At 49.8% G+C, this 27,599-nt stretch overlaps 9 protein-coding genes across 9 annotated transcripts; 3 read left to right on the top strand and 6 right to left on the bottom strand.

The window, feature by feature from the left end:
- Positions 1 to 923: 923 nt before the first annotated feature.
- Positions 924 to 1,427, bottom strand: CDV56_104762 (putative antigenic thaumatin domain protein; the record flags this gene model as incomplete). The annotated part of the gene is made up of 1 exon (XM_026758381.1): positions 924 to 1,427. The coding sequence occupies one exon, from the start codon at positions 1,425 to 1,427 to the stop codon at positions 924 to 926; it is 504 nt and encodes a 167-aa protein (XP_026615664.1).
- Positions 1,428 to 3,244: 1,817 nt separating this feature from the next.
- On the bottom strand, positions 3,245 to 4,743 carry CDV56_104483 (haloalkane dehalogenase family protein; the record flags this gene model as incomplete). Its single annotated transcript, XM_026758102.1, has 3 exons — positions 3,245 to 3,929; positions 3,979 to 4,163; positions 4,222 to 4,743. The coding sequence occupies 3 exons, from the start codon at positions 4,741 to 4,743 to the stop codon at positions 3,245 to 3,247; spliced, it is 1,392 nt and encodes a 463-aa protein (XP_026615663.1).
- A 1,035-nt stretch (positions 4,744 to 5,778) lies between these two features.
- On the bottom strand, positions 5,779 to 6,435 carry CDV56_104319 (MARVEL domain-containing protein; the record flags this gene model as incomplete). Its single annotated transcript, XM_026757938.1, has 4 exons — positions 5,779 to 5,914; positions 5,965 to 6,087; positions 6,139 to 6,242; positions 6,292 to 6,435. 4 exons carry the CDS (start codon positions 6,433 to 6,435, stop codon positions 5,779 to 5,781), a joined length of 507 nt encoding a protein of 168 aa, XP_026615662.1.
- Positions 6,436 to 7,426: 991 nt separating this feature from the next.
- CDV56_104106 (uncharacterized protein) lies at positions 7,427 to 8,593 on the bottom strand (the record flags this gene model as incomplete). The annotated part of the gene is made up of 6 exons (XM_026757725.1): positions 7,427 to 7,438; positions 7,490 to 7,680; positions 7,817 to 7,905; positions 7,964 to 7,999; positions 8,054 to 8,105; positions 8,464 to 8,593. The coding sequence occupies 6 exons, from the start codon at positions 8,591 to 8,593 to the stop codon at positions 7,427 to 7,429; spliced, it is 510 nt and encodes a 169-aa protein (XP_026615661.1).
- A 269-nt stretch (positions 8,594 to 8,862) lies between these two features.
- Positions 8,863 to 9,187, top strand: CDV56_104036 (uncharacterized protein; the record flags this gene model as incomplete). The annotated part of the gene is made up of 2 exons (XM_026757655.1): positions 8,863 to 8,877; positions 8,942 to 9,187. 2 exons carry the CDS (start codon positions 8,863 to 8,865, stop codon positions 9,185 to 9,187), a joined length of 261 nt encoding a protein of 86 aa, XP_026615660.1.
- A 1,611-nt stretch (positions 9,188 to 10,798) lies between these two features.
- Positions 10,799 to 13,078, top strand: CDV56_103651 (catalase/peroxidase; the record flags this gene model as incomplete). The annotated part of the gene is made up of 1 exon (XM_026757270.1): positions 10,799 to 13,078. One exon carries the CDS (start codon positions 10,799 to 10,801, stop codon positions 13,076 to 13,078), a length of 2,280 nt encoding a protein of 759 aa, XP_026615659.1.
- A 3,714-nt stretch (positions 13,079 to 16,792) lies between these two features.
- On the bottom strand, positions 16,793 to 18,874 carry CDV56_103024 (uncharacterized protein; the record flags this gene model as incomplete). The annotated part of the gene is made up of 1 exon (XM_026756643.1): positions 16,793 to 18,874. The coding sequence occupies one exon, from the start codon at positions 18,872 to 18,874 to the stop codon at positions 16,793 to 16,795; it is 2,082 nt and encodes a 693-aa protein (XP_026615658.1).
- Positions 18,875 to 20,454: 1,580 nt separating this feature from the next.
- On the top strand, positions 20,455 to 21,528 carry CDV56_102685 (5'-methylthioadenosine/S-adenosylhomocysteine nucleosidase family protein; the record flags this gene model as incomplete). The annotated part of the gene is made up of 1 exon (XM_026756304.1): positions 20,455 to 21,528. One exon carries the CDS (start codon positions 20,455 to 20,457, stop codon positions 21,526 to 21,528), a length of 1,074 nt encoding a protein of 357 aa, XP_026615657.1.
- A 322-nt stretch (positions 21,529 to 21,850) lies between these two features.
- Positions 21,851 to 25,645, bottom strand: CDV56_102161 (uncharacterized protein; the record flags this gene model as incomplete). Its single annotated transcript, XM_026755780.1, has 1 exon — positions 21,851 to 25,645. The coding sequence occupies one exon, from the start codon at positions 25,643 to 25,645 to the stop codon at positions 21,851 to 21,853; it is 3,795 nt and encodes a 1,264-aa protein (XP_026615656.1).
- Positions 25,646 to 27,599: the final 1,954 nt, after the last annotated feature.

Genomic DNA, 27,599 nt, shown 5'->3' with positions numbered 1-27,599 from the left:
GGGCAGAGATATACATATAATAAGTCACATAACCCTGTGTCAGTGCTCCACATGAATCACACAAGGGATGGATGAGCACCTAGCATACTTATGATAAACTATCTGAGCCAGGTCCCTTCATCTTTAAGTCCCCGACGTACGTCATGATCAATCTGTTGATGTGATGCTGCTCAAGTGATCAATTAAGTATTTATACCCGTAGCGTGGCAAATATTCATAACTCCCGGATCATCAGAGAAAGAGATACTACCACGACCAAGATGCTCATATGTGAGACGAAGTCTACTATCCATGCTCTCCTTGAAGGTCAGATCTGGGCATCTTTTCACGCTCTATCAAACATAATCTTCGGACATGTCACTGCCTCATTGTGATTGGCCCTTTGTATCCCAGTCAAACAGAACCAGGTGGTTGTATGGCTGACTTCAAGAACTGGGATAAACCAGGCCACCAGCAACCCAAACTCAGTACACGGATGGAGTCGGATATTAAACCGTATCTGGCTTTGTTAAACCGCAATACAAGGAGAGGTTTGAAGGGGAAACGTGGCTGGGTGTAAAGTTTATGAGGCGTTGGTACACCCGAAGCGGAAGACAACCACGTGGGATGGTTCGGAATTCGACCAGCTGGACTACACTCAAAGAAGGCTAATTGATAAAGGGGCATGAACTCAGAATCGGTATCATATATCAATGCAATCTATATATCCTTGATCAATTTAATAGACATGGAGTTTTGCTATAATCATGGTGTGGTATAATCCTTTGGCATAATCGTGAGCGGTATGACTCGTGACTCGTAAGAGAACAAAGCCTGCTCGATGTGTTCCGGACAACGTTCATATCCTCCAGGGGTAGAAACGAGCGTGAAGAGGAACGACGAGATGTTCATGGCAATCAGACACAGTTGTGTGTCTGCGGCGCTTAACCCAGGTTCAGGGTGAAGGCAGCGGTAGTCGTGCAAGCACGAGTGTTCACATCATCAGGCAGCTGGTACGACTCGGAGCAGCTGGCGTCACCTGGGGCACAGGCGGCAGTCGGGCAGCTGGCATCGTCGATGGTGACGCCGAAGCCGGCGGCGACGAGGGCAGACTGAGGAGAGAGGTTGATGGAGGAGAGATCCCAGTAGAGGACATCGCCGGACTCGGTGTACTCGAACTGGAGGACGGAGGCGAGGTCGGTGGTGGTGGACATCTTGATGGAGATGCCGCCGCCGTTGGGGTTGGTGCGCCAGGTCTCCGTGTAGGAGGCGCCGGTGGGGATGGTCTGCATCGGGCTGGAGTAGTCGGAAACGGACCAGAGATAGACGGTCTCGCTCAGGTTGTTGACGATCTGGACGCCACCGCTGGTGGCGCGGGGAGCAAGAGGGAGGGCCGAAGCAGTGAGGGCAAAGGCAGCAGCGAGGCTGAAGATCTTGGAGAAAGGCATGATGATGGTGGTTGGAAGGAATGACAATAGTCTGATCAACAGAGAGCGACGAAGTAAAGGACAGTAGAGGATCAACCTCGAGTCAAGAGTCAAGAGTCAAAGGAATGAATGACTTTGATAGTGCTGAAGAATCAAAAAGACTGAAACAAGCCAGGGGGGCATGGCTGAATTTATCATCTTCAGTGAGTGATGGGAGTGGGCCATCCACAGGTGTTCGAGAATCTTTTAGGCACACAAAATCAGAGCGCCTCAAAGCCTAAGCCATGAAGGGAAGTGGAAGCAGAATCCTTCCCTTTGTCTGGCAAGAGCTGATTGGATGCCACGAGATTGGATATAGATCCAAGAAACGGTGTGCCTGAACCATTGCACGAATCATATTGAAAAGACCAGCCCAATTCTATTGCAAACCCCACATGCAGTCAGAAAAGATCAGTTAGCGCCGGCGCCAAACGCCATGAATGGTCCGATGGCAATGGGGACTTGGCTGGACGATGAGGATGTCGCGATGGAGAAGAAAGGGTTTTCACTTTTGCCTCCCACTGGCGCCATTCCAATCTTTGTCTTTTCTGTGTCCTGGCTAAGGATTATGTGGAAAGGATGGAGAAAGAAAAGGCGCGTCTGCAACTCTGGCTATGGCTCCTGGAGAACTACAGGCCTTCTTAACCAGTTAAACAATGAACACATCACATACTTTGTGCCCTCTCTCTTTATCTGTTCATGCAGGTACAAAGACACCTCACACCCAGCAGTGACACATCCCATGGCCTCGGGACAGGGAACAAAAAACCTCCGCCAGGCACACTGGAAAACTCTGAAATTAGAGTTCAGGAACACAACAGATGACAATGCTGTTCCATGGATTGCTACGTCATTTTGCATCTTCTCATTGGCCACCGAGAGCCAGCTTTCCCTTTCAGGCTAGCCGAGTCCCTGCCCTGTTCCAACGGCGGTCCAGACCCAACCATGGATTGTGTGCTACTCCAGCCAATCACAATTGTTACTTGAGGTCTGAAAGAGTTTAGCGAGGTACAACACAGCAACCCTGCACGCTGCACACATGAACTTACTGTAAATGCCGGCCAGTGGCAATTATCATGTGCTGGCATTTGGAGTCTGACCCAGTTGAGCCATTTCAACGAGAGGCCTCACTTGTTCTTTTCTGCAGCTCGGTGGCGGTATGTAGATGATATGAGCCAGGGTACTGCCGGCATTGTCGTCCATCCACATGCCGAGGATGATTTCTCATCACTATAGGCGACGCTAAGGATTTATAAGATATCATTCAATTTGATTTTTATTGGGTACAAGTGGTTGTGAGAGTGGCTGCTTCAACAAAGATGTTTTCACCGGCTGACTTGGTGTGTCTGGTAGTCTCCTGTGATGAAGTGTGTCTGTGAAAGCATGTCAGAAGCTATTCTATGTACTAGCGAATGATGCCTCTAGGATTTGTGCATCTTCGAATGCCTCTTCCCCTCTCATAGCGTCAGAGGCTGAGTGGGGTGGATGTATCACTTCCCATGCCTGAGAAATGCCGCAAACTGGGACAGAGTTTGCATTGCACTAGACATAGACTAAAACTCATCTGGTCCAGAGGAAGACATCCTCTCGATTGCTCATTGGTCTAGATCCCTTGGCGATATCTGTAGCAGGGGAATGATGGACAAGGGTCTTTTAACGAACCTAAGAAAGACCGCCATAATCTTGGACTGTCCGAGTCTATTCACAGTCTATGGCCCTACAAGCCACAGAATCAACCCCGAAACATGTAATTATGGCAACATAAGGAACCCCATTCAACCGCATCATTACCTCCCTTCTCACTTCCGCATCGCCGTAGGCTCACGATGCCTCGCAAGCCTTGCAACCAAGTCACCAACCGCTTTCGGCTTCTCTTCCACCGGATAATGACCAGCACCCTCTAGCCAAATTCCATAAGGAGCCCAGTCAACCATGACCCGCGAATCAACAGCACGCACGAGAACATCCTTGTAATCTTTCAGCAACGGGTCATTCTTGCCAAAGACAACAGCAACTTGCAAGTGGCGCGCTCTCTCGCTGGATTTCCAGAAACTCCGGATCTCATCGTCGCGACCGCGAAGTCGAGCCTGAGCAGTGAGGTTGTCGAAGTTGGACGGTCCGGCGAGGCCCTCGACTAGTTTCCACAGCCATGTGTATCGCAAACTTGTCAGAACCGCGCGGGGTGTGGCGGGGACCATATGCGCGAAGCGGTAGACGCTGGACTTGGCTTTCACCGGGAGATTCCTGTAAGGCGCGGCGTAGCCGGTGACGTCTTGCTGTGAGATACCTGGAGACATGAAGCGCATGACTGCAGATTCGGGGGTACACCCGCCCAGGATCCCGGTGGTCATGAACCAAATTGCGTATAGGAGGATATAATGCAGACTTATGTCGCTGAGACGGGGAGGGAGGAAAGAGTTTAATAGGAATAGACTGGTGCAGATTGATGTCGGGAGGCGAGGTAGCGTGCACAAGGCGACACAACTGGACGGGTCAGCGAACGGAAAAGTAGGATAATGGATGGCAGACTCACCCTCCCCAGTCATGTGCCACGAGAGTAGCATTCTCAAGACCGGTAGATTCGAAGAATTGCATCAAGGTGCGCATGTGTAGCTCAAAGGTGATGGCTTCTGGACGGGTGAGCTTGTCGCTGCGACCATGTCCAAGCCAATCCAGCGCATACACCTCATGGCCTCGTTCCAGCAGCGCAGGAAATACCTGTGGCATCGGTCAGCTGGGCACGATAGTACCAGTGGGAACATGGACATGAACTTACATTTCTCCACATATAGCTCCAACTTGGATTACCATGCAGAAAGACGATTGGCCGATGGGAAGTCTTGTTATTTGTTGCGATGCTGCGATAACTCGGCTTCAGATGAACATATCGGGCCGTTGCGCCGCACACCTGAAACTCCTCTACATTGTCCCTCCATGGCATATCAGCCATCCATCCTTTGTCCTTTTGGTCGGCCCGGATGATCTCATCCTCTTTGAACTCGTACTTTCCCTCAAGCTGCGATTGAGCTAGCTTTTCTGTCTGCTGCCGGTATTGCTCCGCATCCTTGATAAGGCTGCTCCATCCGTTTGGCAAGAGTAGCCGCGGTGCATTCCGCAGAATCGTTGGCAAGACGCTGTATGTGAGCCTCAGGAGGTAGAGCGGAAGCAGGGCATAGGCCAAGAGGGCGCGGTTGATTGTGAAGGATAGTAGGAAGGCACTGAGGTAGCCCCAGGCCGTCAGAACCAGGGCAATGGATGCTGTGGCCAGCTCTTCGATCTTGCTGTATGCCGAAGTCATCTCGGCGGGAGGGTGAACCGCTGATGCTCCGTGGATCGTGTTGTGGTTGCGGCGAATACTCGTATGATCAGTTCATCGATTGGAATAGAGTGTCGTTCTAGTCTAAGGATTAGCTTGAATGAATTGACTGAGATCGAACGAGGAAAAAGAAGCAGAATGATGTTGTGGGGGGATGAGGGTACCCTCTCTGTCCCACAGCAACCATGACCGCGCGGTGACATCATCTCCAAATGTTGAGCCTGATCGTGGAAGTTGCCATCAACACGGATCCCACATGTTATCAACTCAGTAATGTGAAAACAAACAAGGACAATCTGACCTGGCTATCAGGCTGCTTGATGTAGAGAAGTGTCTGACCTTCTTTCAGACAAAAAGTACCTGGAGGACGTTGTACAGACATTGCACCCAAGGACGTGCATGAGGCAAGCTATATCGCATGTTTACCCCAATATACTCAGTTTCTTGTGTCCGTATCATACTTCACAGAGACTTGCCGTTGTGTCGGAACCAATTAATTGAAGTTACTGCATATTTAGTTGAGGTCTGGAGAGCTTTCGACGATGGCTTCTGCTGTAAGGTCTCGAGGTGTATCACGATGGTCACAGTTCATACTGCTGATCCTCTCGGAATAAACGAGCTTAGACCAGGAATTTCTCGATAAACGCTGGTCGAACTTTATCTTATGTGTTAAATGTAGGGTACGTGTAGAGTAGACTATTTAGTATATATTACTGAAACTAAAACATCATTTGGGTAGTAAACTGAAACTATTCAAAACATATAACGAGCGACATAACACAGATCATTATGCATAACAAAATCGTGACCGAGTCGTGGATATTAGCAATTAAGAGGGATCACGCTGGACATCAAGCCGTGACATTATAATATCGAACAGGGGATGTGCGTCCCTTGAATTAATGACCAACCAGTAATAGCCTTGCCTATGAGTTCGTCCTTCCATAGGTCTGCGGCACTCATAGCAGATAGGTGCTCGGCAACAGGGTCGCCGGATTTCCATAGCACTAAGAGTGCTTATGGGTTGGCGGCAGCAGGAGCATCGAGAGGAGCACGCTGACCGTCAGGATGCTTCTCGTGGTGGGGGGTAGTCTCCCTACGCGCGGCCCAGAGGTTCATCACTTCGAGACCAATAGCGAAGAAGGTGAAGATACTGATCGTCGATTAGCTACTGTATGGCTCATCAGTGACAGGATCACTTACAAGGTGAGGAAAATGAACGACTCATTCGCCTTCTTGATTGAGCAGTTAGCGCCGGGGGGAGCATTGACGGCGCAGTTGTGCCAGTTGTAATCTTGCGCAGCGAAGATGAACGCGGTCAACCACCTAAGCAAGTTAGTATGTTAAGAAGAGGGTCCAGAGTGCGCATTCACTTACAGATAGGAGAAAATGATGTCAATAGGCAAGACGATCATGCTCAGGCGATTCGGCATGAAGGGGGAAACGAAGGCGGGCAGGAAGAAGGCAACGGACATCGTCGACTATGCGAGTTAGCATATGCAGGATGTTATTTGAGACGGGTCAACGTACGATAACTTCCCAGTAGATGGTGTGTTGTCCCTTGGGAAAATTGTGGATGAAGTAGGAGGTAATGCCCATGACAATGACCGCGCTAGACCATTGCATGAAGCGCACCAGTAGAGTGACAGGACGAGTGGCTGTTGTCGACACCATGATGCTTAACGTGTGATGGCGATATCCAACTCCTCAATTGTGGTTGCGATCTGAGACGGCTTGACTGGTTGCTGAAGCTTCCTGCGACGGGTACTGCTTTGTTACTTCTGAGCTCGTGATTGAGGAAGACTCAGTTCGGCCGTCTTCTCAGCCCTTCATATATGATGCCGATGTCCAACGGGCAGCATGGGAAAAGGCATGAAGCCATTATGTCATACTGGCATCAGCTGATGAAAATTCTCGATGGACACCAATGCCATCGCACCATGCAATCATCCCAGCAACAAATCGGCAGCGGTCGATCAGAAGCTTCGACCCGGATCGTAACAAAGGTCCTGTTCGCCAGCAGCTGTCAAACCACCCAGAAAGGTGGGCGGCGGGTGGAGCACTGACGCCATCCAGAGAGAAGACCGAGAGACCGGTGGGTTGATGTAAGCTCCCGTGGTTTCCGCTGGCCGGCAGTTCGGATTTTTTTGATTATTCAAGAGATTGTCGGCAATCGCCAATAATGTGGTGGAAATCAATCAGTGCTGTGAGGAAACTATCTCCTGCTTGTCGGTTCTATCGTCAGTTTTACGTTGGGTCCACGCTTCTTGTTTGCGCGGGGCCATTCTATCCACGATATCTCTATCATTTCGGTTCTTCCAGGGCAGTAGGATATTGCACTTCTTGTAATGTTGCAATCATTAATCCACAGGTTTCCTAAGTCTGATATCATATTCAGTCTGTATATTTCTCGCCATGAGTCGATGCAGTGAATACCGAGGTGGGTAGGTCGATCCCGACGCACCCTAAATTGGTGGGTCGATTAAACCGTTCGAAGACGCACTAGAAGATTCTTCTTGATCATCATGGTCATCAGATACTTCGTCTCTTGTGCCGAGCTCCGACAGCCTTTGAAGAAGGTTTTCATTCGACATGTCTCACAGCTGTTGCCCACGGTACTGCGGTATCTACTACCTGCGAACCCAAGTGGTCGGCAGTGGTTGCATCACCCGCGGAACTAGATTATCATTAACCGTCCTTGTATCCAGTACCATGGAGGGCCGTTTACCCTCACTAGCAACTGTTTCTCCCTCTTGATCTGCTTGAAGACCTCATTGTCGACTTTGAGGGTTGTCGCGACGACATATGCCGGCGTGAGCGCCAAGAAATGTGCCAACGAGATATCCACCGCCCGATCACTTTTGTAGATCTCGATCCAGACCAGTTTCTCCGTATCGGAGGTATTCTCAATATAATGTCCTACCAGCTACCAGACGATATCAGCCCAATCAGCGCGTCATGCAACTTGCCGCTGTTATCCGGAAACACTGCCGTGTCACCCGCAGTGAAATCGAACATGCTTGTCTCCGAGCTCATGGTGCCAATGAGGATGTACGGGACTGAGGGACCTTGTCGAAGGCAGAGGCGTCGACGCTGAAGTTCTTGGCGAGGATGTCCTTAAAGGTATGTGCGATCCATGTCGTTCTAGGTAGGTTAGCTTCGGCATTATTCCGATGGATGAGGTATAGAAAACGCGCCCGACCTTCTCGAATTTACCATCGTCGAAGATAAGAAGGTACTGGTTTTTGTCATCCAGTCCTTGCACGTTATGAGCCACACCCTTGGGAAATACCAGATATCGCCCGTGTCGAGCTTTTCGGTTATGTAGCGGCCGTCATCGTCGACTGCGGATAGAAGCAGAGGCCCGGTATAGACGAGTCCCCATTCCGCCTTTGAATATCACCTGTCAGCCATGCATTAGACAAGTACAACCGGCGAGCGTGACTCCATGACAATGCAACTCCGGAATAGCCTCCTTCTTCGAATGCTACTGTGTTCCAGACATATCATGACTCTGGGGCAAGTCCTGTATCAATTGCTCTCGAACCCAGCCTCCAGGAAACAATCTCGTCTTAGAATTGGAGAAGCTCGATTTCAGATTAGGCGCGAAGCCTTATCAGTGCTTTGTTGACCGAGACTATCGGCTTTGTCTGTTCCGGCTGCGTCCTGATTAGCGGGACTAAGACAGGACATAGGACCTACCCGAGAGTGGTGGTCCTTTGTCTGCATCGTTGAAGGGCTGGCCATCGCTGAAGCCGGAGCGATGTCTGAGGGCTGGAGAGGCGAGGACAACCGGGAGGAAAAAAATTATAACCAAATTTCCAACCTTCATCTTGAATGTCGACAAGGATGAGAGAACTAGGTTCATGGTGGAGCACGAGTTGACTATCAGTATTTATACTCATTGGGAAAGCCATACACATACCGCATCCCTAAGTCAATGGCAACATCTCGCCTATATATGACGATTCAATATTGGCGGAAGATCATCATCACTTGCATTCTGCAGACAAACTTGGACCTCGCATAGTTCCTGTGATAGACTCGAATCTCCCCCAGAGAGTCTTGTCGACAACGCTTTCAACTGGAGTTCGATTCGAGATGGTCAGCTATCTGGTATTTCTCGTCGCGCTGCCGTGTACAGGACGAAACTTTTCACTGCCTCCTCTTATTCCCAGAGCACCTGGATGACCCGGACGAGCGCCAGCCCACCGTCGGTCCGCATTACGTCAAAGTAACCCCCGACCAGAAGCATCTCCTCGTGACGGATTACTTTGTGCAGACGGGTGAGATCGGGCTGATCAACACGCCGGCCGATTTCAAGGCGTTGTACGTCGATCCGAATGAGGATGGGAGTCTGAGCTCCAACAGGAGTATTAACTTTAGCAAGGAGATTGGGATCGCGGTGGAGGTAAGCCGTATTTGAGCGTGGTGTTTGACCTGACGGACCCTGAGCTTCCGTGCTACTACTGGGCTATATAGGTATATAGTGTTGATTTCGTAGCTGTACAGGTATAGGGATGGGAATGGTGAAGTAATCACAGTTGTTACTGATAATAGGCAAATATTATATTTGATGTTTTATATATTTTTCCTTCTACTGGAGAAACAGAATAGAAGCTGTTTAGTTTAGGAAGAGAACCAGCCCTCTGGATTGCATTTCCGGGAATCATGTCTCCCTAGTGGACAACGGTCTTCCATGACATGCTGAAAATGGCGAAATGGAAGCAGAACAGAAAAGAGGGTGATATTGATGGGATTTCCTTCAACCTTGATACAGACGTGATGATTAATATAGTTATATACTGCTCAACTTAATAAAGACTCTTCAGGGCTCTCCTGGCATGTTATAAAGTTATATCTCTGTATATATCAACATCATTAATTGCACAACCTCAATCGTCGTCTGCAGGGAATCACATCTCGCGACGGAGGATATTATGGACTATTTGTCTTGAAATACCGTTGTTCATGTACGTTTCACTACAGAAAACTAAAAGTGCAATCTCGGAAGTCGAAGTCGAGGCGTGGACCTGCCCGACGAGGAATCGCTACTTGGTCTACAATGAGGGATATAACCCATGCTTTCTTCTGTAAAGACACAAGTGGCCTTCAGCCCTCCAGGGAAGAAAGTGATTACTTGTCCGTTTCCCTGAAGCAACTGGTAACTGCCATCAGTCCTTGATGAAGACATAGGTCGCCATACAATGGATGTTAGAGACAAGCAGGGGCATATCTAATGTTTGCATAGAGGAATACTGTTTTTCCATAAAGTTTGTCAATCATCTGTTATACCAAGTCTCTAAGGGCAGTTCTGGAACGGAGCTGTTATGAGCGTTTCTCCCGAATAGGAATGTGAATCCGGCGCATGGTGCTTTTGATTAGTCTGCAGACTCACCCTAGCAGCAAGTCAGGCTGTGAGGGGTAAATATGGGGAGATACTTTGAATGGTGTATGCAGACAACAGTAGTAGAATATTGTCAGTGTACAGCAAGTTCTACCCACGGTCATACTGAAACACTTATAAAGGATATCCTCCTATCTTTCACTCTCACATCGCTCACATAGTTATTATTATTGTCAGAAATGATTGCTCTTGATTGATTGATGCACGGAGAACGGCGGGCGGCGAGGCATGGTCGGAAAGGGGCGGGGTTTTCCGAGAATACTAAGGAAGTTCCGACGTACAGTCAGCAGGATTACCAATTAGTCATTCTGATAGGCTGGACCAGAGTGGGGCATCCTTGTAAATGATATCATAGGCTGGTTCACGCTGAGTAAGAAGGTCCAGCCAGAACATTCACTGAGAAAATCTGAGAAATGCGGGGAAGGACCTGCTGATCTCGATCGATGAGGTGTACACCCTCGGTTGCTAGGTATCGAATGATTATTACTATCTGCATTATTGGGCGAGTTATTAATGAGACCTGGCCTAGATGAGGACAGCTCAGCTTATAAGGTTCACATCTACCCCTCAGCATCTCTTCTCCTCCTTGACCATCAATATACCCCTGAAGAACAGCGAGACAAATACATCATGACAGAAAGCAAGTGCCCCTTTAAGGACCAGCACTCAGAGTCCAATTTCGCCGGTGGTGGCACCCGCAACAAGGACTGGTGGCCCGACCAGCTGAAGCTCAACATCCTGCGCCAGCACACCTCCGTCTCCAACCCGCTGGACGCCGACTTCGACTATGCTGCCGCCTTCAACAGCCTCGACTATGAGGCCGTGAAGAAGGACCTCCGTGCCCTGATGACCGACTCGCAGGACTGGTGGCCTGCCGATTTCGGTCACTATGGTGGTCTCTTCATCCGGATGGCCTGGCACGGCGCCGGGACCTACCGTGTGTTTGACGGCCGTGGAGGTGCCGGTCAGGGCCAGCAGCGGTTTGCCCCCCTGAATAGCTGGCCTGACAATGTCAGTCTGGACAAGGCTCGCCGCCTGCTCTGGCCCATCAAGCAAAAGTACGGCAACAAGATCTCCTGGGCCGATCTGTTGATCCTCACCGGTAACGTCGCCCTGGAGTCCATGGGATTCAAGACCTTTGGTTTCGCCGGAGGTCGTCCAGACACCTGGGAGGCGGATGAGGCGGCCTACTGGGGACGAGAGACCACCTGGCTGGGCAACGACGCGCGGTACTCGAAGGGATTCCCTGGATCCGACAAGCGGGGCACCGTCATCGCCGACGAGGCCTCGCACAAGACCACCCACTCGCGTGAGCTCGAGACCCCTCTGGCCGCCGCGCACATGGGTCTGATCTATGTCAACCCCGAGGGACCCGACGGTAACCCCGATCCCGTCGCGGCCGCCCACGACATCCGCGACACCTTTGGCCGCATGGCCATGAACGACGAGGAGACGGTCGCCCTCATCGCTGGTGGCCACACCTTTGGCAAGACCCACGGTGCCGCCCCCGCAGACAACGTCGGCAAAGAGCCCGAAGCCGCCGGCCTGGAAGCCCAGGGACTTGGCTGGTCGAACAAGCACGGCTCCGGCAAGGGTCCCGACACCATCACGAGCGGACTCGAAGTGACCTGGACCAAGACCCCGACCCAGTGGAACAACAACTTCCTCGAGTACCTGTTCAAGTTCGAGTGGGAGCTCACCAAGAGTCCCGCTGGCGCCCACCAGTGGGTGGCCAAGAACGCAGACGAGATCATTCCAGACGCCTACGATCCCTCCAAGAAGCGCAAGCCCACCATGCTCACCACCGACTTGTCGCTCCGCTTCGACCCAGCCTACGAGAAGATCGCGCGCCGCTTCCTCGAGCACCCCGACCAGTTCGCCGACGCCTTCGCCCGCGCCTGGTTCAAGCTCACCCACCGTGACATGGGCCCACGCGCCCGCTACCTCGGCCCCGAGGTCCCCGGCGAGGTGCTGATCTGGCAGGACCCCATCCCCGCCGTCAACCACCCGCTCATCGAAGCCGCGGACATCGCCGCGCTCAAGGACGAGATCCTCGCCTCCGGCGTCGCCCCGGCTAGCTTCATCTCAACCGCCTGGGCCGCCGCCTCCACCTTCCGCGGCAGCGACAAGCGCGGCGGCGCAAACGGCGCGCGCATCCGTCTCACGCCGCAGCGCGACTGGGAGGTCAACAACCAGCCCTGGCTGCGCGAGTCCCTCTCCGCCCTGGAGACCATCCAGTCGCGCTTCAACTCCCGCGCCGACCGCAAGAAGGTCTCCCTGGCCGATCTCATCGTCCTGGCTGGCTGCGCCGCTGTCGAGAAGGCCGCCCAGGACGCCGGCCACCCGATCAAGGTGCCTTTCACCCCCGGCCGCATGGACGCCTCCCAGGAGGAAACAGATGTCCAGTCCTTCGGCCACATGGAGCCGTTCGCCGATGGCTTCCGCAACTTCGCCAAGGCCGCGGCCCGCCCGCGTGCGGAGCACTACCTCGTCGACAAGGCGCAGCTGCTTAACCTGTCTGCTCCCGAGATGACCGTCCTGGTTGGTGGTCTGCGTGTGCTCAACACCAACTACGATGGCTCGGCGCACGGCGTCTTCACCTCCCGTCCTGGGGCTCTGTCGAACGACTTCTTCGTTAACCTGCTGGACATGAAGACCGCGTGGAAGGATGCCGGCAATGGCGAACTGTTCGAGGGAAGCGATCGCAAGACCGGTGGGAAGAAGTGGACGGCGACTCGCGCGGACCTGGTCTTCGGCTCGCATGCTGAGCTGCGTGCTATTTCGGAGGTGTATGCCAGTGTGGATGGTGACATGAAGTTCGTCAAGGACTTTGTGGCGGCGTGGAACAAGGTCATGAACCTGGATCGGTTCGATCTGAAGGGCAAGCAGAGTATCCCTGCTCGTTTGTGATTGTGTCGATAATTCTTTTTATGAGACATGACCAGTGAATATCCTAGTGCATGTGTTTTATTTAAGTACCGTCTCCAAAATTGCCTATGTATGTTTTTAAGCTACTTCTGAATGGCACAGACATATTTTCTGCTGATGACCCAGCCCTGTAGAAGATGACATGTCGACCCTAGTAGTGGATGGTTGTAAAAGTGCGCAAATCTCAAACATTGACTGCATTGCATTTATATCGCCTGATTTGAATTCGGCAGTAGAGGCTGGAATCATCTACATGCCGCCCGTACTGACTGTTATATCTGCTCCCATCACGACTGGGGTACCTAGGCGCGTCTTGTCGGTGTTGATGTCGAGAATTATACCATGTATCCCGATGAAACGACAGCCCATTATCAAGCGAAAACTTACAGCCGGTTGCGAGGAGTGGAGGTGCCCGGTAGGACCAGCAGAAGCACTGTTATCTGCGTGTTAAGTGGCCTCGAGCGCTGCAGACATAAGCAGGCTGCGCAGGCATATTGGGGAAGGCTGTGGTTCGGACGCTTATGCTTAACATATCTTACAAATGTGATTTGAGTTGATTGAATTTTGACTTCTTTACTTTCTTGTTCTTGCCTGTGTCACTGCTTCGCGCCTTGATTTTATCCATTCTGTGTATGTGTTCATCCTCAGTCCTGGATCCTCGCGGATCTACCTATATATTCATGGAACTACACATCACCATGATAATATTGCTATACTGTCGGCTGGAAGGTGATCAGTGATCCTTCATAATTATGACATCTCCTGTGCTGTAGCTGCCCCACTAAAACTGTGTTAGTTCTGTTCATTTTAGCCACTTTGTATATTTAGTCCGCCATACTAGCAGACTGAATCTACAAAACGGCCAAAATAAATTTTTTACTTCTTTTCCTCTCATGTCAAGACAATATTTTAAATATTCTTGTTGTTTGGTGGTAGAAGTAGGAATAAGCTGTGATTGCAGGCTCTATTTCTGAAAGTGTGGCCTTAATATGGAGAACCATGGACCTGGAACTTTAGTCTTTTGCACATATGTAGAATTTCTCAGTTCTTTTCTAATGTAAATTCTGATATCACCCTATCAGACCTTTAATTTGGCCTAAGAGGGTCCAAATATCATGAAATTCAGCACATACTAGTAACCACACTGCAGATGAAAATGGGCACACCAAATCCAAAACTGCCAAAGCACTTGAATTCAAGCAGAAAGTTAATTCGCCAGAAGCGAGACCGTCGCAGAACCAGTCTGATGAAGAAATCCTCTGAGTACAGCAGGATGTGCGGCGCCAATGTCTGTTTAGGCATACACATCAGAGAGACTGGCCGAGTGTATATCTTTTCAGCCGATTCCTCTGGATTTTGGGCATTTGTTGGGTCACAATTGGTATACTCCCTAGATACATGTCCTCTCCAATAGCTGATTTATCTAGGACTCCTACTATCCAACTCCGAGTCAGATAGCTGACATGGACATCGGCAATTCAAGGGATGAGGTCTTGTACGCTGCTCGACAGATTTCAAATGACAAGACCTCATTTGAGTCCATATCGAACAATCATGCACTGTGGGGGCAAACCGTAAGCCAGCCAGGCCACCAGGCAGCCAACTGGTTTCTCCATCTGTTCTTACATGGATATAAGAGAGCTTACCATATCCAACTAAATCTAACTCCCATTAGGAAGTTAACAGCACATCATTTACTGGCAGCAGTTTAGGACAAGCAGATCAGGCAACGATAGTCCGCAGCTTATTATCAAGCCTTCATATCAGGGTATCAGTAAACCCCTCACTCACGTCGTTGGGCATCCACTTCTGTCCTTCTTACTCACCAGCCACCACATCTAAAAGTCCTGAGATCCAACATCTAGTTATTAACTTTGGTTCATCTTAACATTAGGTAATTTCGACTCTACCACCGCAGTAATCGAAGATAATGTCTGATATTGTGATCTTACCCAGGGAGTCCACTGTCATCTATATCTGCAGAAATCATTATGGGGGAGATCGGGGAATATTGGAAGCAATCAAAAGAGTACCGGAAGAGGAAAAAGCGAGAAAACCCACCACGCCGTCGCTGCTGGGACTGGATGATCGTGTCGGGCACTTGTCACTATGCTAAAAATCGCTCGTCCTTTAAGGAATACAGTCAGGTGGGACAAACAGTTTCAAATATCATGGGAGGGGAAACCTATATCGCTGGAATGGGGACTGTGGAATTGAACGTGCGCACAAGCCCGAAGAAAGGATCTCCTAGTCGGAGTCTTGTGTTAGAAAATGTTCTGCATATTCCGAATGCTGTCTGTAATGGATTTTGCATGGTGAAGTATCATACCACTCATGGCAGGAGGAACACCTTCAGCCCATTTTTCCAAGGGACTGACGAACAAGGCTCTGCTCTGTGGTGTGGCCAGCCCTTCCGTGGGCTCCAGAGGCTGGCTCTAGCGGGAAATCCGCAGGGTGAATCTTATCTTGACGACGACCCGAAGTTTCTCAGCCTCTATATTGATACAGAAAAAATCCTGTCATCAGGTTAGCTACTTCATCACTCACCCACCTCCACCTGGATTGATTTGCTCTTTTCACAAAGAACGTTCTACTAGATCCAGGCTAACTTGAAGCTTCGGTTAAGTTTCGAGAAAATAGGCAAGATCATCCATTTTGACCAGAGTGGCGTGAGTTGGCATCTACAGTCTGGTTGCGAGCCTCCAGGATGTCCATGTCTAACCCTTCTGCCCTATTGTGAACCTTGTTACCATTGTTGTTTTGGGTGGAAGGGTTTGACACCAAAGTAGAAAATGGGTTGTGATTTGAAGGGGTGGTTTGGTGGTTGGCTACCACATAAGGGCGCTGTCTAAAGGGAAAATCCATATACAGGGCTGTTTCAAATAATATTCTAATAGGAAAGTGGTGGGGGTATTTCACTAAACACAGTGGCACCAGCCCCATTCCACTAAATCACAGATCCCCTTTCGTTGCTTCCCAAGTCAACATATTACAATTGCGAGATCTTAAAATATGTCAAATTATCAAAATCGGCATTCCTGTTTGGGAACATCCTCTTGCCGCAGGGCATTTTCCAAAAGCACTCATGTTCTAGATGAGCGTGGCTGTACGGGATCCCGACGCAGCCCAGCTTCCCCCGTTTAGCCATCCCACTTCAGGTTGTTGACCTCTGCTAGGTCCTGGCCCTCGGCTGCTCAGGGTGCTAAGGTGTTCTCGAGCTCCTTATCCGTTATCTTTTTGGGGGCTGGATAATACAAATTCTAATTTGATTGACGTCAGCTATTGCTTCGGACAAGAAGTCTGTTTTGATATAATATGAATTGTGATTCAACGAATGCCGTCCAACTTCCCCGAGAAGACGACAATCTGCTCCTGCAGGGGATGCTCCGCGCGGGGTAAGATAAGCCTCACAGGAATTGAGCTTAACAGGAGTAAAACTTTTATTGCACAGTGAAAGCTACGAATCTTGGGATTATGCTTTGTTGTAGGCGAGTTTGACCCGTCATGAGCATATATATGCCCAAAGGAGAAAGTGAGAGTTGTGGGAATACAGCAATTAATTTCTGACCTGTCAGATCGATATGTGCCAATGACTCACTGAAACAAATGAACGGAATTATGTGTATAAAAATTTCATCCAGAGTAGTATAACACAGGAATACCCATACGTCAATAAACCATAAAGGTTCGGCACAGTCAATCATGTCTCTTCGGCCGATGGAGTGGAAGTTTACCCATCGAAGCCTCGAATTTGGCTGCGATCGATTTGACGTCTCCATTACTCCTCGTATCCACCCCACTGTCAGGCGAGTCACGACTTGGTGACGGACTAGGTTGATCATTGAAAGCTTGACTGGGAGATGAAAGCAAGACACGCGGCAGCGGCGGCACATCGGGCGAAGTGGACATAGTTTCTCGCGAGCCGACTGTAGCTGCATTACTGAAAATGCTACTGTGTCCAGAATGAGAGGGTGATACAATTGATGAGAGGCTTCTTTCAGAAGCACCGTCGCCGACGTGGTTTGTTTGAACTGGCGCGGGAGTTGGCCTCCTGGTCTCGGACTGATTCTGACTTTGATTACTTCCTCCCGGCAAGTCAGACAGGTCAGTAGTCGCATTGTCTTGGTCTTGGCTTGTGGCAGACCCACAAGTGGGACTACGGCGATAAATTCCGGTCAAGAGTTCCTTGGGTTTTCTGAACAACCGGTCTTTGTTCTCTGGGGTTGGGTCTAGTTGAGTTGGTGGCCCAGCCTGAGGACTCATTGGACCAGAGTCATTTGCCGTGGAAGATTGCCGTGCATTTCCTTTGCTAGGTCTCCATAGACCACTGGGCTTAAAGTCAGCGAGTTTCGGGAGCATACTGGTTTGCCGCTGTGCAAATGCTGTCCATTTCGCAGCTTCTTCCACGTTCGCAATGCCGGTCGTTTGGGCAACATCCCCAAGGATGTCGCTGCTCATGCCGAGAATATTCTCTGCCTTCTTGGATAAACGCTCAAGCCTCGAGCGATTGGTGTCGACCATTTGCCTCAGTCCTCTCAGTTCCTCCTTCGTCGCATAGTCCGGCGCCAGCTCCTCTTGGCGACTAATCCTACTGCTCAGTTCCTTGAGAGTGCCGTCCAATCTTGCCTCGACGTCTTTCATGTACTGCAGGCAATTTTGCACGTCCTCAACCCGCTTTTTTGCCATTTCAGGCAGGTCTTCCACGAATTCGTAGAGCAAGTCGATTTTCCTATGAGCGTCTTCGACCGCGGCGGTTGTTTCCTTCACCTTGTTGCCCCCCGTGACCCTCTGCAGCCGTTTCACCACGCCGTCCATTATATCTTCCATCTGCTTCTGAGACACTGTGACTTTGATTTGGACCACTGTCTCGCAATGGATACAGGTCAAGAATTCTCTTGCGCACACCGCAGCAGCAAGAGCAGCGTAATCGTGCTGGGCATCGCCCTCCTGCGATTGCGCATAGTCACTAATGCCACAGAATGAAAGACAATCAATGCCTGCTGCCAGTAAATCTGCAGATCCCATATCAAAACGGAGAACACTGTTCTCCACGGTGATCTGGCTTCCCATTTGTGTGGTTTCCGTGACGCTCTGGACGGGTGCGACTGGGCCATAGTGGATCCTGACCGGTTGAGTTGATGTGTGAATGTGATTCGGGCGCGAGTCGAACCTTCTATGGCCCTGGGAAAGGTCAGGATTCTCTGGCCGTCGAGAGCAGCCGACGGTGACTTTTGTGTTTCGGATGATCTCTTCAATGAAGTCCCGGATGTCCAGCCCTTGCTCTATCCTAGCTTGCTCTATCCTGATTTTCATCTCCGCTATCCCGGCCAGCAGTAACGTTTTGGTTGGGCTCTGTCTCCGATCAGGAGCAGTCGTCGAGGCGCTGTCGCCTCCGTAAGACGCGATGTTCGTCCCGACCACAACATCCCCCAGCTGGACTTTCTCTTTGCTTTTGGGTGTACTGCTAGCAATACCCACGGCTAAGACGAACCGGATCCAGGGAAAGCTTTTTTTCATATCCGTAGCCACTGCACGAGCTCGGAAATCCAATGTTGAATCCGAATAAGGCTTATTGATCACAACGTTGTGCTCTTGGATGCGCACTAGCTTATAACCTGGCCTTTGTTTATCATCACGACTCTCATCCACTATCTTCAAGGCCGCAAGAAACTCCTTTGTCGAGCTACAGATCCAGCCGACATGGTACTCAGTGACATCTGGAGAAGGCTCTGGGACGGTCGAAGCCTTGGGTTTTAATGATATTGAAGCGTTGGGCATGGTCAGTAAACTGGTGAAGCTTGTGCAGTGTGGACAACGTTCATCAGGTAAGAAGGATGTTATATCACATCTGCGGAATGTCAGAAGAGCTTGATTCGCTTGGCTGAGGCATAATTAAATAGCTTCCACGTACCGAATATTTCAGGAGTGAATTTTTTGGTCGGAGCAGTACTGGCTGATCAAATGCAACAGGGACTTCAGGGGATGGTCATCGAGGGCCTTATGAAACTAGGTAAGCAGTAGGAAAGTGAGGAGGGGTTGGCTTCAATCTGTTCTCTTATTTCTTCCAATATAACTGGCTATTGTCCATAGAGCACCATGCTCGAGGCACAGCAGACCGCCTCCTGTTCAACCTGTGGAAGGGTAGCACGCATGATCAATGGGTTACACCACATTGCATTGATTGGTTGTATATAGAAAAAGCAATATAACTTTCCATTAGACAATGGCAGTGATCTAGAGCAAGGCTGGACCTAAGTAGACTACTAATGCGTATTAAGTACAAGCTTTCATTGGTAGTTGTGCTGCACGCCTCGCATTGTGAAACTTTGACCAAGTATGTATAATACCTCCTTAACCCCAGAGGACTGGATGCTGACTCGCACGATTTGAGATTGGCCAGCATACCCTATCATTGAGCAGATAGTCCCCAATTGGGACTTGGTTTCCCTCAGCCTTGTGGCATATATGTATGAAAAACAAACGGGATAGGCTATAGTTTGCATGGATAAAATGCAAACTCCTCACAACACATGCGTTGATACGAAGTCCCGTATCTAGGTCTGTGAACCTTTAATATGGAGCACCCAATCAGATACTCCATGATTGGATCCTTTGATTCGAGATCTCCCACTATGGCAACTGCAACCCAATTCACCCTTCAAACACTACAGTGATTGGCGACCGGAAATTATGATCATCAAGCTGCATTTATTAAGCTGTATTGATGTCAGCTCATACATAATGACTGTCATGATCCAATACTAGAATATGTGGAAATGTGCTCGCATAGCTATCTGGGCAATCTAACTAGAATATCAAACATAGGGGGAGAAAGAGAAGAAGGGAAAATAGACACACACACACAGTGTGATGATATGCACGACGCACTAATCAAGTAAGGTGGGTGGGCATGGTAGTATGCTACAGAAGAGTGTACAGGCTGTGACAGTAACATGTTTGTAAACCATATCAGCCACTATAAGCCCAATCAGAGGACCATCACCAAGCCACATGATACATTCAAAAATCCAGAGAGCATGCACTAGCGACTCTGGGACCATCCCAATCCAAACTTGGCCCAAATCACGCATGTGGCGTTGTGTTTGGGCATGAAGGAGGGCAAGAGTCGCGGGATGACTGGCCACGAGAGTTTGTTATACCCTGGTCAATGAGGATTTTACGAGGTCCCAATGATTGATATTCAGGCACCCTACCTTCCCCGCTTCGCAGATCAAGCACTATCATAAGACCCTAGGACTCGGGCAGTCATGAACTAGCGGATCCTGGTCCTGAGCCCATGGGATTGGGACTTCTTCATCTGTCTTTGAGTCCTGTGCTGGTATTTCTCTGCCACTGTCATGCCCTCCAAGTCAAACCCTCGTCGCTCGGACTTTGAGGTGGGGATTCTAGCTGCCTTGGCCCTGGAGGCTCAAGCAGCTCGAGGGATCTTTGATGAGATCTACGACGATGAAACGGAGAACGCCAGTGCTGGTGAAGATGGGCGAGCCACCAGGGACACGAATTCGTACACCAAAGGCCGCATCGGACGTCATGAGGCCGTACTGGCACACATACCAGGGATGGGGAAGGTCAATGCAGCCAACGCCGCATCAAGCTTTCTGTCGAGCTTTACAGAACTGAAGCTTGTACTGCTGGTTGGGATCTGCGGGGGCGTTCCTCACGGGCCAAATGGTGTGGAGATTATGCTCGGCGATGTCATCATCGGCAAGAATGTGATTCAATCCGACTTTGGACGGCAGTTTCCAGACGGGTTTGTGCGAAAGAACAGCGTTGACGACAACCTGGGAAAGCAAGGGCCGAGAATCAGGTCCTTCATTACGAAGCTCGAATCCTGCAAGCAGAACCTCGAGGAGACGATGTCATTGAAGCTCCAGTCATTGCTTCGGAAGCCTGAATTCGAGCCATTAAAGTATCCAGGATCGAGTGAAGATAAGCTGTTTTTGCCTGACTACGTGCACAAGCACTACAATGCTCAGACCTGCGAGTGCTCTCAGGATGGTAAAATATGTTCTATCGCTAAACAAAGTAGTTGCGAGGAACTGGGCTGCAGCTCGGCATGTTTGGAAGCGCGCAAACGGCGTCAGGATCAACCCTCCATCCATTTCGGCTCGATCGCATCCGGAGATGCAGTGATCAAGTCCGGCCAGCATCGTGACAAGATTGCTCACAGGGAGGGGGTCATAGCCATTGAGATGGAAGGTGCGGGAATTTGGGAGTATCTTCCTTGTATTGTCGTCAAAGGAGTGTGTGACTATGCAGACAGCCACAAGAATAAAGAGTGGCAGCGATATACCGCTGCTGCTGCATCGGCTGGTGCGAGAGCAATCTTGGAACAATGGGAAGCAACGGATAGACCTCGAGAGAGTGGAATGGTGAGCGTCTTTCCCCAGCTGATTAAATTACAAAACTGACCAGAAGAAGAGGAATGAATGGAACAACTCCGGTAATACAAAGGTTGGGATTCAGGGGCAAGTATCGAACTCAGGAGTTCTACATTTTAATTTATAGAACAAAAATGTGACTGGAACAGGCGCGAAAGGGATACAGTAGTTGGCTGGTTGGTTGATCAATGAAGCGATATGCAGGCTACCACAACTATATGAATCCTTGTATGTGCATTTTTCGACCCTCGGAATAATGTAGGAGTATTCCCTGAACGGGTACAATACAAGGCGAACAGTAAAGATGAGCCGAGGCTGCAGATATTATTACTGCTCATCCCTATCAAAATAGCTACTTAAATCGGAGAATCAAGACTTGACCGGAGTTATAGGCAAGCACTGCCGTTGTTCCACGAACCGCCACGTGTTTAGGGTTGTGATACTCCCTGGGCAGGCATAGCATCTTCTGCCCCCCATATATGACCCAGCTTCTGTCAACATATATGGCGGAGGCTGGCTGCTCGGAAGCATCCTCAGGAACAGTAGTTTTTGCCTCAAGCATGAGGGAGCCGTGTTCGGTTTCCAGATACCGGCCACTGCTTGACAGATGGATAACACGGAACAGGCGACCATTCAGTACCTGGACGCATTCGCCGCTTCGAATATCCCAGACACGAAGTGTTCCTAGACCCGATATCGATGCTAGCATACTTTTGTTGCCAGAGATCGCAACGCTTGTGACCTTATGAACGTGCGAGTATTCCTGTAGACAGCAGCCGCAGTCGACATCCCAAAGCCGCACCGTCCTATCAAATGACGCCGATGCTAAGATCTTCTGATCGTCAGAAAAATCTAGCCCCATCACCCGATCTTGATGACCTTTCAGAATCTGGAAGCAAATGCCGTCTTCCACATTCCAGAGCCGGATAGTCTGATCGCTTGACGACGTTGCTAGAATTGTGTCGTCTTTTGAGAATGCGGCTCCCTCGACATAGCCCGTATGGCCAGTCAGTGTGTGCAGACAAGCCTCACTTTCAGCATTCCACAGCCGTATGTTTCTATCAACTGAAAGAGATGCTAGAATTAATCTGTTGTGAGTGGTTACTATGCGACTGATGGAAGAGGTGTGGCCCTTAAGGACATGTAAGCAATGGCCCAATTCAGTATTCCAGAGTCGTAGAGTACAGTCAACTGATGCTGATGCCAAAACACCTCCGTCTGCGAGGAAGGCCAAATCCGCGATACGATCACTATGGCCGCTCAACGTCATGAATTTTCTGCCATTATATGGATAGTAGAGCTGTATGCTTGAATCCGCATATCCCAGAGCTGCGAGCATCGCGTGATCGTCCAGTGCCAGTGCAGTTACTGTCGTCGTGTCGGTAGTCTCTTCAGTCATGTGTAGATCATGAACAGCGCTCATGTCCCAGAGCCGAGCTGTACAATCCATCGACCCAGATGCGACCATTTTCCTTCCCTGGGACAGAGTAACGGCAAGAATCGGATGACGGTGGCCTTTGAGCGTATGAAGACATTGCCCAGTGGCGAGACTCCAGAGCTTGACAGTCGTGTCGTTTGATACAGAGGCTAGCGTCTGGTTGCCTGCCGCCACAGCAAGAGCATTAATGCGAAGAAGATGCCCTTGAAGGGTGGTTAGGCAGTCACCTGTCTCAGTGTCAAACGCTTGAATCTCAGTGGATGCTGCTGCTGCTAGGATCTTTCCGTCCGGTGAGAGAGCAACTGTGTCTGATCCTACTGTCGAATCCAGAATGACTTTTATGATGCACCGATCCGTTGTAAGGTTCCACACGCGTACGAGTCCGTTGAAGGACCAAGTCGCAATGGTTTTGGCATCTTCTGAGAAGATCACTGAGGCAGGATGGCCGACCAAACCATGTATGGATCGCACACACTCCTTGCTCGCCACATCCCGGTACTGCACTTGCTGAGTGTGTGATACCGCTACGAGCTTCCCATCTCCAGCGAAAGCCATTGCTTTGAAGCCTTGGGACTCCTCAAAGCCCTGTATGCAAAGCCCCGTGGCTACGTCCCATACGTGGATCATTCCACCTGAAAGAGATGCTAGCCATTTTCCTTCTGGCGAGAAGCTAATCGCAGTGATCTTGCCCTTGAAGCCCTCGATAACCCGTAAACACCGACCTGTCGTGACGTCCCACAGCCGTAGGGTTCCATCAGTCGATGCCGATGCCAGCATCTGCCGCTCATCCGAGAATGCAAGCCTCTCGACAGATTCGCGATGATATTCCAAACTATGCAAATGCATTCCCCAGCGAGCTCTGGTTCTGGGTAGGTATTCAAGGTATTGCCGTCCAATATGACCGTACCTTTGTCTCACAAGGCTCTCTTGTGGTGAAAATACAATGGAACCCAGGTAGAGTTGAAGAGGTGTCTGCTCTATAACGGGCCCATGGCATCTGGTAAATCGGATTATATCTTTGACGAGATTGGATAGCTGGGGACGTTCTCTGTGCTTCAAGGATGTCAGATTCATCGTAGATTCGTGCAATAAACATACCAGCAGAAAGGTATTGAGAGACGCCAATGCGTCTAGTCCATCGTGGTATTTCCTCATCCAACTCAGCGCTTCCAGCCAATGAAGGACATGATTGTTGAGCATTTCATGGACGCTATCGAGGTCACGATTCACGCATTCAGAAGCCCGCAGATGCTTCACCCAGTAAAGACATGCATACTGCACTGCTGGTGGAAGTGCCTGCTCAATGCGAGACTTTGGTACAACTTCAACGGAAGCGTCGGACGCTTCGAGATCACAAATATCTTGCCGTAAACTTTGTGACAGAAGCTGCAGACATCCATCGAACACAATCTGATGGGCCTGCTTTCTGCACACGTAAAACTGCTCGTCATTGCATCTGGTAGCGTTGAGGAGGAAGTCACAGAGCGAGGGATGATGCGGACGGATTACCGCACATTCTTCATCCTTGTTTTTGGGTATGTCGAGAATAGCGCGTAGTTTTCGCAAGATCTCATGCGCGTGAATACCCTTGTATTTTTTGGTATCCATTTCCACGAGCGTATAGAGTGCGTGAGGGGATAGTTGCGAGGAAAGGATCACGATACTGCCAAGATATCTTCTCATAAGATTGAGGCAGATGCCTTTCTCCTTATGGCTAAGCTTTGGAGATACGGCGGCTCGTAGAACCGCTAGGTATATAAGGTCCAAACTTTGGTCCGGTTTCAAACTTTTCCCTGGGCCAGCATTCGACTCATTATCACTGAGATCCATTCCTGGTTCTCTATTCAATTCCTCATCACTGAGAAGCTCGCATAGCCTGGAATCAGCAACCTCTGGAGAATCGGTCAGAAATCGAGAGGCAGTAGCCGCCCATATAAATAGGCCCCCTGCCTTCTCAACCAAGCGTCTGAGAAGCGCTGTTTCTAACCAGTCGTCTCTGTCTCGAGCGAGAGAGCCATGTAGAAACTTGAAAATATCTTCATCAACACTCTCCGGACTGACTTTATGTAAGATAAGGGACCGGTACTGGGACTTCAACCTTTCAGGCGGTACGGGCAGATCTGGTCTGCTTGTCACGAACAGGCGGATTTTTGTCAATTGTGTCTCAAAGAGCAGCCTAACCAAGGTCTCGCATTTGGCCTCACATTCATCAAGTGCATCGATCACCAGGAGGTACCGCTTCGCATATCCGGGGTCGTCAAGCGCTGATATTGGGCTCAAGACAAGTTGCTCCCATTGATCGGAAAGGCACCCATCTAGAATCCCTTTATTGCGTCTAAGTGTATTATAGATCGACTCTTTCAGAGAAGGTGACCGGGTCGCAAGCTGGTAAGCTATGCTTGACGCAAACTTGGTCGTAGATCCACAATCTCCTTTATCCCTCGAGAAAAAAAATGACGCCCCGAGTTTCTCTCTTTGATGATATCTTCGGGCGACAGTCCGAGCAATTGTTGATTTGCCCGTCCCTGCCCAACCAGTCAGCCAGAAGACGGGCTTCTCATCATTCCTTTCGGCCCAATCGTATATTTCCTGCAGTACCGCAGTTCGGGTGTCCTCATGACAAACGGGGTCTTCTGCTTCGTCGCGATGGTTGAAAAGGGCACCTGGAACTAGGGGTAATTCTTCAAGTGCATCAGCATCACTGAACATACTACGTTAGCTTTGCTCCAAGTTCAACGGACAGGCAGCTCACTTAAAGTAGTTGTTTACCTGTCCAAATACGTTTCCTTGAACACCAACCCGTGAGGAAGATACTTTAAAATTATTTGACATACTTCAACTCCTGCATGCTTCTCTTTGATGAGCCTGAAGTATAGCTTTGAGGAAAGACCATAACCATGATGGATAACAAAGGGGAGTATGCGGTCAGTCCAAGGCTGATGCTCACAATTATTTGTCCTTCAGTCGCAGCAGTGAAGCGGGGTAAGTAGTGAGTAAAGCACCTCAGCCTGGCCCCTCCCCATGCCTTCGCACCCCTACACCTAGTTGGTATTGGTGCGCCACAGCTCAACGCAAAATTCTCCATTCACTACCTAAATTAGTCAAATTTATTAATGTCTACTAATCATATCAATAAAAATAAATCCTGCTGTACATCTTCAGTGGCCGTACGAGGTTCTCCGATAGGTAAATCGTCTACAGAGCCTACTGGTGTGGCACTAGTAGGTTCGCTTCATCCCTTGCGGTCTTCCTGGTTCGGGGCCATTTCTTCTTGATTTCCTCCGCCTCACGAGCCTCGATCATTCGATTCGCATCCTTAACAGATAGAGCACCTGCTGCTTTAATCCTTCTGCGGGTTTTTTTGGCCTGGAGATGTTCTCTGTTGTGTAGTAGGTGCAGTATATCATCCTCCCGCTGAGTGTTGAGTTCCGCTTGTACGAGACTACCATAGAAGATATGCTCAAGCCGCTTATTGAGCTTTGGACTAATCGTATCCAGTTCTTCTCTGAGCTCATTTAAGGCATTTTGTGCCTTATTGATGCCGCGCCGTAGCTTCTGGACTGTCATAGCAGGTGAGGTTGTTGTCGAGCTAGATGGTGGTGGTGTATCACCATCATGCGTTTGGAGCTCTGGTACAGGGGATTTGGCCCTTTCTAGGGGCTCCGGTACTATTTCTTGTTGAATTGGATAGATGCCTCGCTCTGCACATGCGCCACGGATCGTATGATCCTTAAATGTCTGTTTTCTGACGCCGTGAATCCCGCAAAAGAAATCGCGCTTCTCTTTGACCGATCTGCACAACTGGACGGTTGAGTTGTTGTGCTTGCGGTAGTAGTGCTTATAAACCTGAAAAGGCTTGCCATCGAGGGGTTGTGGGAGATGGGTCGTATGTGGAGGAAAGCAGAAAGCAATAATCTGATGGTTTTCACAGTATTGTAGGAAATCTTGCGTAAGATGCGAGCCGTGGCCATCCATAAGTAGCAAGCGATGCCCTCGCGGTGGATGCGATTCTTCGTACAGCAATCAAAGAAATGGATCCAATCAGATGCCATCTTATCTGTTGTATATCCTTTAGGAGTTGGTGTGGTTTGATAATCCTCCGGTAGTGTTGCATGCTGGTACCAATTCTCCATATGCCATTGGCCTTTAGAAGGAAGAATGGAGACGTTACCCAACATCAGCAGCATACACTCAATTGTAGTCACTGGTTCCCTTAGACCCCCTGTCGCAATGTGCGCTGCTGCTACAGGATTGGTGCTGATGACTTTTTGTGCCTTGCCGTCTTCCAATGGGAAATTGGTCTCATCGAAGTTGTAGATGTTCATCGGACGGATATTCTTCTGTCCAATTGAGAGCTCCAATCGGTCATACCAATTTTGTATCATCCCAAGATGCTCTGCCGCAAGACGCGTGGGACCCATTGGTTTTTGTTTGATAAGATTTAGTTATAGAGGCACACGCTTAATGAGGCGATAAATCCACATCTTGCTGAACGTCCGAGAGGAACCCTCCATAGCGCCCCGACGAGGAATTTGGTTTGCGCATTGCCCAGCCATCGTAGGCGTCGGTAAAGCGAATGAATTATCGAGAAGAATGATCCATTGAATTAATGCCTACTCTTGGGCCTCGTCAAGAGCCCTATTTGTGGTATAGCGTGTGCGAA

The sequence above is a fragment of the Aspergillus thermomutatus genome, assembly GCF_002237265.1.
Source record: "Aspergillus thermomutatus strain HMR AF 39 chromosome Unknown NODE_60, whole genome shotgun sequence".
In the NCBI taxonomy this organism is placed as follows: Eukaryota; Fungi; Ascomycota; class Eurotiomycetes; order Eurotiales; family Aspergillaceae; genus Aspergillus; species Aspergillus thermomutatus.
This window is presented reverse-complemented; position numbering and strand designations above follow the sequence as displayed.